General features: G+C 47.8%; 1 protein-coding gene across 1 annotated transcript; it reads left to right on the top strand.

The window, feature by feature from the left end:
- The first annotated feature begins 22 nt into the window (after positions 1 to 22).
- Positions 23 to 3,804, top strand: MPST (mercaptopyruvate sulfurtransferase). The gene is made up of 3 exons (XM_080630902.1): positions 23 to 142; positions 822 to 1,474; positions 2,084 to 3,804. The coding sequence occupies exons 2-3, from the start codon at positions 880 to 882 to the stop codon at positions 2,380 to 2,382; spliced, it is 894 nt and encodes a 297-aa protein (XP_080487028.1). The 5' UTR covers positions 23 to 142; positions 822 to 879; the 3' UTR covers positions 2,383 to 3,804.
- The last annotated feature ends 7,287 nt before the right edge of the window (positions 3,805 to 11,091 follow it).

The raw sequence follows: 11,091 nt of genomic DNA, 5'->3' as shown, positions 1-11,091 counted from the left end.
GTCGAGGGGCGGTGCGGGGCGGGGCCGGGTGGCACCGCCCGGGACCGGCCCGCTGGGAGGGTACCGGCTCCCGCCTCCCGGTGGCGGCCATGGCTGGGGGGAACTGAGGAATGGCGCTGTTCGGCTGAGGCCTAGCACGGAGGTAAAGGGGCGGTGTGGTGGGCCAGTCCCGCTCCTTCACCCCCTGCTGCTTGGAGGGAACCGCGGCCCCGCCACCGCTGGGGGTGGGGGTGTCCGGGGCGGGAGGAGTCGCGGCGGGGGTCCAGCCTGCGTGACAGGCGGCATGGCCCCGGTCGGAGCTCGGCTGGAGGTGTGCTCTGGGAAGGGCGATATGGTCTAGTGTGAGGTGTACCTGTGTATGGCAGGGGGTTGGAACTAGATGATCTTAAGGTCCTTTCCAACCCAAACCATTTTGTGAGTCTATGATCCTATGGTGACAACGGTGGGTCAGAGGCTCCTCATTGTGAGGCTGTTTCTCGGCTCGGGGCATTTGGTCCCCTCCGGTCAGGGTCCCTGGCACTGCCCCGGGCACAGCCCCACTTCCCTCTTGCTTCTGTCAATGCTGCCTGATCGTTGCTGGAGAGCTGAAGTGAGCTATAGGGGGATGTGTGGAGGGCAGCGCTGTGCCATGGCTGTCAGGCTCGGGGCAGGGTTTGAGCTGAGCTCTGTGCAACTTCTTTTCAGCACTGGAGTATTTCACACCACTCTCTGTAGGCTTAGGCAGCACCTCAGTGCAGACACAGTTTTTTGTTCCAAAAATGCATCTTATAGTTCCTTTTAGTAAGGCTGGTTTCTTATTTGTGCTTTTCCTCATTTTGCAGTGTGGTGAATTCAGGCAAACCCCAGGAATCAGGTAATCTTGGCAAGGACTCGGGAGCAATGTCGCAACAACTCCTCTATCGTGCTCTGGTGTCTGCAAAATGGCTTGCAGAAGCCATCAAATCCCAGCAAGCTGGTCTGGCCTTGAGAATCTTGGATGCATCCTGGTATTTGCCAAAGATGAAGCGTGACCCGAAGCGGGAATTCGAGGAGCGCCATATCCCTGGGGCAGTTTTCTTTGACATTGACCAGTGCAGCGACCGTACTTCACCTTATGACCACATGCTGCCCAAAGCTGATGACTTTGCCGAGTATGTGGGGAAGCTGGGTGTGGGGAATGATTCCCATGTTGTGGTGTATGATGGCAGTGACCAAGGCCTCTTCTCAGCTCCCCGGGTGTGGTGGATGTTCAGGGCCTTTGGACATGAAGCTGTCTCCCTTCTGGATGGCGGCCTGAAGAACTGGCAGCGAGAGGGGAACACGCTGAGCTCTGGGAAAAGCCAGGTAGCTCCCTCTGAGTTCCATGCCTCCTTGGACAAGTCCCTGGTGAAAACGTATGAGGACGTCTTGGATAACTTGGATTCCCACCGCTTCCAGCTAGTGGATGCACGTGCTGCAGGACGGTTTCGGGGAGTAGAGCCAGAGCCCCGAGATGGTAATGTGCCTTCTGAGATATTGGCGTAATAAAAATGGGCTTCATTTAAGGTGCCCGTCAGTTTGACTCCTGTAGAACTAATGAAGGGAAGTATGGTTGTCCTTTATGGCGTGGTGCTTGAGGCAGTGTATCCTCCTGTCCTCTTCTCCTTTTGATAGCAAGTGCTACTCTTTGAAAATTCAGGAGTGGGGAAGCAGTTAATTTTCTTATGAGGGGCTGGGGTGAGGAACATGTCTTTCATGCACCTCAAAAATATTCATTGGTCTCTTCATGTACTGGTGCTACTCTTCCCCTCAGAAGGGCCTGTGGAGGTGCTTTAGTCAGTGTCTTATTAGAGTGGATTGCTCTGATGCCAGGAAGATGTGGAGGAAGAACAGAACTTGGCAGGATTTTGTCCATGTGGTAACCTGAGAGTTATAGCCATCCTTCCTGAGTAATCAGTAATCTAGTAAAGCAAATGGTTTTTATTTCTAAAGAAAAAGAAGTATTTGTTTTAACAGAATACACTAAACAATAAATATTCCTCCCAGTAAAAGGGAGAATGGGTTTTGCAATAGATTTGTCCCAGGCAGTAGAGGTTAATTCCTATCTGTATTGCTTTTCCTCCAGGAATTGAGCCTGGTCATGTCCCTGGGTCGACAAGCATCCCCTTCACCGATTTCCTGACAGAGTCTGGCTTAGAGAAGACCCCTGAGCAGATCCGCAGTCTGTTCCAGGAGAAGAAAGTGGACCTCTTGAAGCCACTGGTAGCCACGTGTGGCTCTGGGGTCACTGCCTGCCACGTGGCTCTGGGGGCATACCTCTGTGGCAAACCAGATGTTGCTGTGTACGATGGGGCCTGGGTGGAATGGTACATGCGGGCACAGCCTGAAAACATTATTTCTGAGGGAAAAGGGAAGACAGTGTAATAAGCTCCTTCATCTCCCAGCTCTGCAGATAATTTGCCTTGAAACAGGATGTGGAAAAAATGGATTTAGCATTCCTGGTTAAGTTACTTGAGGTGAAGGTTTTGGGTACAATTATGGACACACAGTGTTTTGGCACTTTCTCCTTACTGTACTGCTGCTGCTTAGGAGCATAAAAATGACCTGGGCAGCCAGTTTCTGGTGGGTTACGCCCAGTTGGTAACTCAGAACCATGCAGCCATTCACTCACCTTTGCCTCCTTCCCCCCCTGCCCCACTCTGGGTGGAATGGGGAGGAGAATCGAAAGAATGTAAACCCTACAAGTTGAGAACAGTCCAATAACTAAAGTATAATGTAAAACTGCTACTACTAATAATAATGATAAGGGAAATAACAAGGGGAGGGAATATAAAACTGAAAGGAGAAAGGGGAAAACCCCCACAAACAGTAAACACAAGTGATGCATAACACAAGACCGATACCCAGCCCAACCTGAGCAGCGATCAGTCTCCTCTGGATGACTCCACTCAGCTTATATACTGGGCATGACATGCTGTGGTATGGAATACCCCTTTGGCTTGTTTGAGTCAGGTGGCCTGTCTCTGCTTCTTCCTGGCTTTTTGTGCCCTTCCTCACTGGCAGAGCATGAGACTGAGAAGTCCTTGATTGGAGTAGACATTACTTAGCAACAACTAAAACATTGGTGTGTTATCAGCGTTGTTCTCATTCTAAAGCCAAAACACAGCACTGCATCAGCTACTTAAAAGAAAAAAGTAACTGTTACAGCTGAAACCAGGATGCAGCTCTAGGTGACCCTGCTTGAGCAAGTAGGGTGAACCAGATGTCCTCCCAAGGTCACTTCCAACCTCAGCCATTCTGTAACACTCAGACCTTTTTACCGTATCACATAGGAGGGAGAGAGTGCTGGTGATAGCATGGGGAAGTAACTGGGTCAAGCCAAGCTCATGACTCGGGACAGTGCACCATGTTCACTAACAGAATGGTCATACTGTTATAACTCTGCCTCATGATCCTGCTCGCTGCCATTGTCCTAGAAGCCATCCATGCACTTTATGGCCATTTTGAATGCAAAACTTTGGGGAAGGACAGCTGTTAAAGGAGCAAATATGGCTTTCAGGTTGGCACTTAGGTAAGAGACGTGGTTCGGATGTCTTCTTGCACTTGGACTTGTAACTGCAATGTGTACTTAGCCAGTTTTGTACCCTCATGGTCCAAAATTCCCCTTAAGAAAAAACGTTCTGGGATTTAAAAAGGGTAAATAAATGTGTTTCAAGGTCTTTCTGCTGAATGGAACTTACGTAAGTGTTGCTTGGGTGATTCCTTTTCTGGAATTCTTTTTTTATGGGATCACTTTGTCCTGATGATTTAAATGAGATGTTGCCTTGTCTCCATGAGTAGAACTGTGTCTCTTGCCCTCAACAAGCTCTTTGGCCCAGAAAAGACAATGGCATGTGTCTCTCTTGTGTCTTCTCCTTTCAGTCCTTTCTCATTGGCTTTTTAGCCTAAAACTCCATGTTAAGTCTCTCACAGCTCTGTTTTTCAGACTGGTTGCCAGCTCACGTGGTGAAAATTGGACTGCATGGGTGTTTCTGCTTTTTTCATGACACTTACCATGTAATCTTAAAATCTTGGGGAAACCAAGACCTACAGAGGAATAGCCCACAATGGCATGTACCTTTTCCCCAAAATCCTTGTCTTACATTTGAGAGTTGAAATCCTCCCTGGGTATCCCTGAAAATGTTCCAGAATTTGTTCTATTTATGATTTTCTCCTCTTAAAAAAAAAGGGAAGGGGGAGAGAAAAGAAATTCTGCGCCTATTGCAACAGGTACCTGTGGACATCTGAGGATGATGGGGTCATCCTTTCTAGGTGATGCTGTGAATGCTTACAGTCGCAGATTTGCAGCGTCCTCTCCTATCCACTGGATCCTTCCCTATTGGAGAGTGTTTATTTGCATTTCCTTTGACCTGCGTTGGCCAGAGTTCTGGCTTACTGGGCTTGCCTTGCATGCAAGCTCCATTGTTGCTCACCTCCTGTGGAGCTAGTTTCACTGTCCATGTGATTTCTGTCCTCCCCATTCATGAGTAGAGGCTGACCCTTCTTTCTACTCACTTCAGTGACTTGAAAGCATTCAATTTCCCTACTTATATCCAGTCTAACAACCTAACTCTTCAGAGACTTGGGGCTGGCATTATAGCAAGTGTTCAGTATAAGCGTGCAGGGGTCTGAAATGAGTGACCCTTTAGTACACAGTGCCAGACACAGATCTGAATAAAATAATTAACATTTATATTTGCCAGCTTCCATTTCATTCAGGCTTAGATTTCGCAAAAGGGCTTCCTTTGCTGGTTACAGCATGCCCTGCAAATTGTTAAGACTTTCTGATTTATGGTTTAATTAATTTTCTTCTCCTTCCTAGTAAGGAAAGGTTTTCGCTCCCATGCTTTGAATTTCTCCACCCAGGCAATCACTGTGTTCTTAAAGGCTGGTAGCAACACTTTGTGTTATCCCAAGTGGGGTAATTCTCTAGCAACTCTTTCCTGCAGGGGAAAGAGAAGAACTAGTCAGCATGTCATGTAGGACATCTGATTGCAGTCTGTAACTGCAATCTTAAGTAACACTTAAAAAGAAACTTTTAAAGCTGAAGTGTGGTGTTGACATGAAAACAAAAGAGTAAGCACTGGCTGGGAACAGCAAGTGGTGCTGAACTGTGGAGGGGCCTCCCAGTCTGGGCAATGCAGGTGCTGCTTTTTAAGATGCTTTAAGAAGATGCACAGACAGTGCTGTCTAGTATGGGATCTTACAGCAGGATCTGGCTTGTGACATCTTTTCAGTTCAGGCTTTCTGGTTTCTCCCACCATCACCCACATCAACGCTAACTAAGAGTCTTTCACATAGTTGATTATTAAGGTTTAACACTCTGTGTGTTGTTTGGAAGGTAAGGCTAGCTTTGTGAATATGCGTCCAGGCTCCCATATACAAAGAAAGAGCAGTGCCCATTCTCCAGGAAAATTTCATTATTAGAGAAAATCCACATATCCTGTCAGACTTTGTTATCATTTCCAGTGGGTGCAGAGGGCTGGCTTTTGCTCTTGTCCTTCGAAACATTTGGCAATGCAGTTTAAACCCTGTGTTTCTTTTTTTCCCACTTACCCCAGCAGTCCCTGGGGTAAGTGGGAATCTCTGCTCCCTCTCAAGACAGCTGCTTTTCTCTGTCCTGTGTCACGGAGGTATCTAACGTAGCCCAGCCATCCACCCAGAGAACTGAGTGAAACATTTCCCTCTCCCCTTGCTCTACATTCTGATTGTGTGGTTTGTTGACAACCAGCAGGGCCCTTCCTCCTCTCTGGTACGTGTGCCAAGGTTGGCAATACACAACTGCCTTTCTGGCTGGATTTTGAATCATGAAATCCCAGTGGTTCTTCAGTTTCCCAGCTTTTGACAAATGTTTTACCAAATGCTTAGCTGTGCCTTGAGTCTTCTGGAGAGGAGAAATTGAGAACTTCCTCCACACAAGATACTTTGTCTTTCTGGGGTATACCCTGTTACATCACATAGCAAAAGTCTGTCGAAGTGTATCTTCACATATTCTGCCTTCTTTTAGTTGAGATCTGTTGTCACGCTGCAGGCAAAACACTGGGAACGTTGTGGAGACTGAGACAATGTTTTCAAAGCCTGGAGACTGCAAAACCTATTTTGAGCCATAACAGATGCTACTGGACGTATGGAACAGCTGAGGGGACTTGCACCAGGACTGTAAATGTCCTGCAGATCTTTATGTCCCTGACTCGGTGGGTTTCCTGTAAGAACTGGAAACTGCAAAGGGGAGAAGTGGATATAAATGCAAACCACTAACGTACATGATCTCTTGTGGAAAATTTGCCACAGGGAAAGGTGAGTAACATATCTTTGGTGTGATAAGGCTCATAATGGCCAAAAAATAGCCTAAACCCCAACGTTAACATAGGAAGAGGGTCACACTGACCTGTGGCTAACTTGAGAATGGAGATCTTGCAGCTCTTCATATAAATTTGAGAATTGCAGGCCAGCATGTAAACTCTTCAATGGTTCATTGGTATATATGACCATCTGCAGTACTCTTGTCATGAAGCAGTTTTGGACTTCATAAGAACAGTCTGGTAAGTGGTTCTCCAAAAGTAATCCCCACAGTCCTTTATTCCTCACAAGTCTTCTTTGTCCCATGCTTTCCTCTTCCTTCCCTACTGCTGCCTAGCAGTCAGGTTGCACTATTTCATGCTCCACTTCCCAGTGAAGCTTTTGTTCCCCTACAAACTTTCCCAAATTCTAAAGCAGCCCTTTTTCTGCCAGCACGCTGTCCCTTTGTACTAACGACAACTGCATGAGCAATGGTAATTGCTATTACCTGCAGGGGCTTTTCTTGTTCCTCTCATCTCTCCTGATCCCAGCTTACAACCAGGTGCTATGTTCTGTTTTCTCTCCTCCTCTTAGCACTCTTCCAGCAGACGTGCTGAGTGATGCACATATACACACAGACTTTGCTCACAGACCTCACAAAGCACAAGGGACTAGAGAAAGATTAGCTTGCCTGTATGACTTGGGGCCTTTCTCTTCCTGCTCCAGTGTGACTGGCAGTGAGGCTGGGCTCTGTTGGTTACAAGTGAGCTGTCTTCCTCTAAACCCCAAGTCCAGTGTGAGGAATTTTCTTTGCCCAGTTCACTGTTGGCTTAATGGCAAAATGTCAGAGTGTTGCTTGTTCTTCCTTCTCCACTTTCTATAGAGAAGAGAGAGGAGATGTGTGGAGGTATGGTTAGCAAGCAAAGGTCGTGTTCCCATGTCTGAGCTTAATTAAGCACAGATTCTGTGAAAGTGAGAAAAAACACCAGTTGTGTACAGTTGCCAGCAGTGTAAAAACCCTGGAAGTTAACCAATAGAGATAGAAGACCAGCTGGCCAACCTTGTAGCTAAAAATTGTCTGTGAACTAGGAGCAGAGACCTTGAGGGGAGGATGTGTAAATGAGCAGGGGAAAATCACCGAAAGTGCACCTGGAATGTACCCAAAGCTGTGTTCATCAACCAATCAGGAAGCTGTGTGTACGTGGCAGTTTGACACTATATATACCCATTATTTGAGCACAATAAACGGATCACTTTTATCAATCATATTGATTGTGCGTGTGTTCCCTCCGTGCGCAACAACAGAGATGGTTTCTTCTCCAGTGCCTCATGCCACTAAGTAAATGATTGCACAGGTTTAATCCCAGATGTGTGTTCCCAGCCTGCCAGAGTGGTGACACTGTCTGGGCAAACAGAGGGTGATCCCTGCTCCTATTGGCGCTGCACAATGCAACAATTCCCTAAGAATGATAGACTGGTTTGGATTCTTTAAAGCTCATCCAGTTTCCAACCCCCTGCCATGGGCAGGGACAACTTCCACGGGCAGGGACACCTTTCACTAGACCAGGTTGCTCCAAATCCTGTCCGACCTGGCCTTGAACACTGCCAGAGTTGGAGCATCCACAGCTTCTCTGGGCAACCTGTGCCAGTGTCTCACCACCCTCACAGTGAAGAATTTTTTCCTAATGTCTAATCCAAATCTATCCTCTTTCATTCCTCTGGATGGCATCCCTTTCCTCCAGCATGTTGACCACACCACAGAGCTTGGTGTCATCAGCAAACGTGCAGAAGGGTGCACTCAATCCCACTGTCCATGTTGCCAACAAAGATGTTGAACAGGATCGGTCCCAACACTGACCCCTGAGGAACACTCCTCATCACTGGTCTTCACTTGTGCACCAACAAGAACAACGTCAGTGATGCACCATGTATGCCATGTACGCAGCTGACTTGTCAGGCTGTGATGTATGTACGGAGCTCTGCAGCATGTGTATCTCTGCAGGTTTGTACTGCAGACCTGTTGGCTGCTGAACCAAGAAACTCTGTTTACCCCCTGTTCAGTTTTCCTCCACTCTTTCTTGTTCAGCCCCACCACCTGTCTACCCAGTGGCTGTCCAGTTTTTCCATGCCCCCAATCTGTCTGTGCAATTGTCCCTGTCATTTAACTGGGTACTCAGCAGGGCTGTACAGCATTATTGCACAATCGCACTGCCCCATATAAGCTCTGGATTGCTCCTGTCTCTGTTTCTGTGCATGTGTTTAGTATGTATCATCAAAGCTGGAAGAACAGCCATTAGATTATTTACATTTATTTATTCTCTGTTTTATTGCTTGATTTTAATGGACCTTAACAATGGCATGCTAGTTGGGTTTCAGAGCTGTATCTGGTGACGGTGTGCAAGTCAGGCCTGTATTTAGGCCATGCCATCAACCCATCATAGCATTTCATTTGGTAACTCATCACAGAATAACTCGCTCCTAAAGAGGATTTCCATGTACCATGGTGAGTGCCCTTGCCTAGGGGGTTTCCAATAAATTTTGTGCTACATGTTGCAGAAAAGAAGGCTCTGTGAATGGGAGTCATGTACCTTGACCTCTTTCCTTACTTTAGATTTACCAACTAACCTTTCACACCATGCCCTGAGCAAGACTTAGGTGCTGGCCACAGATGGCGACTGATGTTGATGGAAGAAAATGTGCTCTGCATATGGGTCATCCCTGACCTGTGAGCAGCATTGGCATGGGAGAGGTTGGGGAAGAAGGTGTTGAGAACAAGAAATGGAACTTAAGGGGAGCAAGAGGCTGAGGGGCTGTGAGAGACAGGGTGAACCCTTGGTAGAAGAAGGAAGAAAACTAAGGGAGGGCAGATTTCTTGCAGGGGGAGATAAGGGGCTATAGGCTGCCACCCCAACTACTGCATTCATATCAGAAAGCCACAGTCCTCACCCTAATTCTCTGCTGGAGCTGCAGCCAGCAGAGACAAGGTCCTGCAACTCTTGCACACCAGAGTGCATGGAGAGCCCTCAGATTTGCCATGGTTTGACTCCAAGCCAGTAGTAGTGCAACAATCCCAGAGTTGTTGCACTGTGTGATGCTTCAGCTCAGGTCAGTGTTAGTCTGAGCATCTTTGACATGCACCACTGCTCAGTGGAAACTGGTTCAAGATCTGGACCCTAATCTGGGACAAAGTCTGTTCCATATAAGTAGGCAAAAATAATTTTTCATCCTCTCCATGTTTTCGGTCACTCCAGTGCTGGCCTGCTCCTGATATAAATTGAAGGAGATCCAGAGTTATTTGAATTTACACCCTGCAGCAGCTAAATTGTTCCTGTGCTTAAATTAGCTGCAGGTCAGCGATCTGAAAACCTTTTCCCTGTTACCCTCTCTTCCTCTCCTCCCCTTTGCACTCCTCCACAGCAGAAGCAAAGTACACACACAGACTGTCTTTGTGTAGGAAGTCCTGGGTGATTTGGGGGAAGGGTGGTGCCGCCTTCAGGTCCTGTAATGATAAAGGGGAGAGATTTGTAAGTAAAAGAAGGGGGAAGGACAAGAAGAAAAGAATATGACAGTAGAACATAATGTTTCTTTACCCACCCTCTTCCATCAATAAGACCCCAACACAAAAGACACAAAGACCTAGGTGCAAGATAAAAGTGTCTGCAAGGCACTGTGGTGTCTCTTGCAGTGCTGCATTGCCCTGGCCAGGAAAAGCCAGAAACTTGCTTAGGAGAAGAAAGGTTTTGGGCCACATTCATGTGAAACATCAGCCTTTCCCATCCATTCCTAATATGCTTGAGCTGCTGGCAAGCACGGCTGCGCTTAGGTGGGAGTGGGGAAAGCAGAGCTGCTGGAGAGAGAGCTCATTCAGGTTGTGTTGTGCCAAGGAGAGAACAGAGTCCCATGGGGCATGAGTTGCTGAGCTCCAGGCAGGAGTAAATGGCAGAGCGAGGGCTTGGTTTGGTCAGGCAGTATTGGCACTTCAGCCTCAGTGGGTGATACGTGCCTGGGGCAGAGGTAAAACACACAGAGCTCAGTTAAAATCTGAGCTCTCTGTTGCCCAGACACAAACGGGGATGTCAGGAGCACAGGGGAAGGATGCAAGGGGTCTCTGTCTGGCATGGTTTGTGCTAAGGGGAGGAGTTTGCTGAGTCAGCGACTCTTCTGAGCTGGGAGACAAATTATCTCTGCTCCCTGCCAGCACTTCATGCAGATCCAGGATACAGTTCCCAGAAATGTCCATCCATATGTTAACAAGAAGGCAACTGTCTGCACATTTTGCAGCAAGAACAGCATGGCAACTGATGGACTACTGAGCTGGGAGCCTGAGCTAATACATCTCCTGAAGGGAAAGCTGTGCAGTATAGCACTGATGGGCTTAATATACTGACTGCCAGGGAGCAGATTGTTCTGCCTGACTCCAAGGAAGCTTGCAGGCAAGATCCAGGACTGGAAGCAGGCAGACTGCTAGGTGCAGGGCTGGGGTCATCTAGTACAGTGCAGCCCCCTTCATTACAACGTCCTAATTGCGGGGATGGAAGGATAGCAAAACTACAGTTCCCAGAACCCTTTTGTGCGTGTCCATGCAAACTACAGTTCCCAGAACCTTTTAAAGAGCCAGAGAGGATGTCTGTAGAAATAGATGCCGACGATTTTTGCATAATACCCTGCACCACCGAAGTGCTGGCAGCCCTTGGTTAGTGGTAATGGGAACGGGAGAAAAGCCAGGGAGAGTCAGCGCTGTGGAGCTGTGGTTTTGCCCACCCATTATAGCCGCAGTGATATCCTCCAGCACAGAGCATCCTTTCTGCCCTCGGG

This window comes from Psittacula echo (assembly GCF_963264785.1).
Source record: "Psittacula echo genome assembly, chromosome: 1".
Classification (NCBI taxonomy): Eukaryota; Metazoa; Chordata; class Aves; order Psittaciformes; family Psittacidae; genus Psittacula; species Psittacula echo.
This window is presented reverse-complemented; position numbering and strand designations above follow the sequence as displayed.

Bases quoted from the DNA above. Each gene is read 5' to 3' on its own strand.
- MPST (XM_080630902.1), top strand. From the start codon at position 880: ATGTCGCAACAACTCCTCTATCGTGCTCTGGTGTCTGCAAAATGGCTT. The intron at 1,475-2,083 runs GTAATGTGCCTT...CTTTTCCTCCAG, and splicing joins AGAGCCAGAGCCCCGAGATG to GAATTGAGCCTGGTCATGTC.